Source organism: Monoraphidium neglectum (genome assembly GCF_000611645.1).
Source record: "Monoraphidium neglectum strain SAG 48.87 unplaced genomic scaffold scaffold02554, whole genome shotgun sequence".
Lineage (NCBI taxonomy): Eukaryota > Viridiplantae > Chlorophyta > Chlorophyceae > Sphaeropleales > Selenastraceae > Monoraphidium > Monoraphidium neglectum.
The window spans coordinates 1-1170 of NW_014011074.1; the positions used below are offsets into that span (position 1 = coordinate 1).

The 1170-nt window shown below is 67.4% G+C and overlaps 1 protein-coding gene across 1 annotated transcript in view; it reads left to right on the forward strand.

Annotated features, from left to right (window-relative positions):
- Positions 1-47: 47 nt before the first annotated feature.
- The window catches only part of MNEG_11007 (catalase), a gene marked incomplete at both ends in the record, with an annotated part of 4322 nt that continues 3199 nt past the window's right edge, over positions 48-1170 (forward strand). Inside the window, 3 exons of the mRNA XM_014040520.1 lie at positions 48-143; positions 614-749; positions 1042-1109. Of these exons, the coding sequence (XP_013895974.1) occupies positions 48-143; positions 614-749; positions 1042-1109 (300 nt within the window). The remainder of the gene's footprint in view (positions 144-613; positions 750-1041; positions 1110-1170) is intronic.

Here is a 1170-nt window from a genome sequence, read left to right on the forward strand (position 1 = left end):
CCCCCCACCAGGTGTTCTTCATCCGCGACGGCATGAAGTTCCCCGACATGGTGCACTCCCTCAAGCCCAACCCCAAGAGCCACATCCAGGAGGGCTGGCGCATCGCTGACTTCTTCAGCCACCACCCTGAGGCCCTGCACATGGTGCGGCGCCGCGGCAGCACGTGATCGCGATTGGGGTTGTGGTTGTGATTGTGTGCATGACGGTGTGCGTGTCAGGGGGAAGATCCAATGGCGCCAGTGCGTGTGCCTCTGCTGGTGTGTGTATGTGTGTGTGTGTGTGTGCGCGTATGCGCGCGTGCGCGCGCGTGCATGTGTTTGTGTGTTTTTTTGGGGGGGGGCGTGGATGGGGAGGATCAAAGGTGTCCCAAGCTCGCTGCACACGCGCGCGCGCTGTTGTGTGTGTGTGTGTGAGTATGTGTGTCTGTCGGGGCAACACGGTATGGCGACGCCGGCGTCGCATGCCGTCATGGCTCGCGTGGCGCCGCGCAGCGCAGAGCCTCGCCCCCACCCCTGGCCACCTTGGCTCAACGGCCCTCTTTTCAATCCCGCCTTCCTGGGGCCACCTCCAACCGCCCGCTGCGAACCGTCCTCTCCCCCTCAACCCTCCCCAGTTCACGCACCTGCTGGATGACATCGGCGTGCCCCTCAACTACCGCCACATGGAGGGCTTTGGCGTGCACACCTTCAAGCTCGTCAATGCGGCGGGCAGGGAGACGCTCGTCAAGTTCCACTGGAAGCCCAAGTGCGGTGAGCCCGCCACGGCCCCCGTCGGCACCCGGTCCGCGCCCGTGGCGCGAGGCCGAGAACCCACCTCCCCTCCCTCCGCAGGGCCCGCGCGTTGGTGGCGCAGCCCAGCCGCGCCCCTCGGCGCTGCGCTGCCCCCGTGACGCGCGCTGGTGTTGCATCACCGCACGTTTCTCGACGCGCATTCCCAGACAGCCTCACCCGCCCTTCCGTTGCGCCCCTCAAAGCATTCTGAGCATTCCTGTTCCGGTGCGTTCTGCCATGCTGGCCCCCTCTTGGACCTTCAACCCGCCAGGCGTGAAGAACCTGCTGGAGGACGAGGCCGTGGTGGTGGGCGGCACCAACCACAGCCACGCCACGCAGGTGAGCGGCGCGGCGCGGCCCCCCACAGAGGGGGCGCGCCCAGGCACCCCACGCCCCCCCC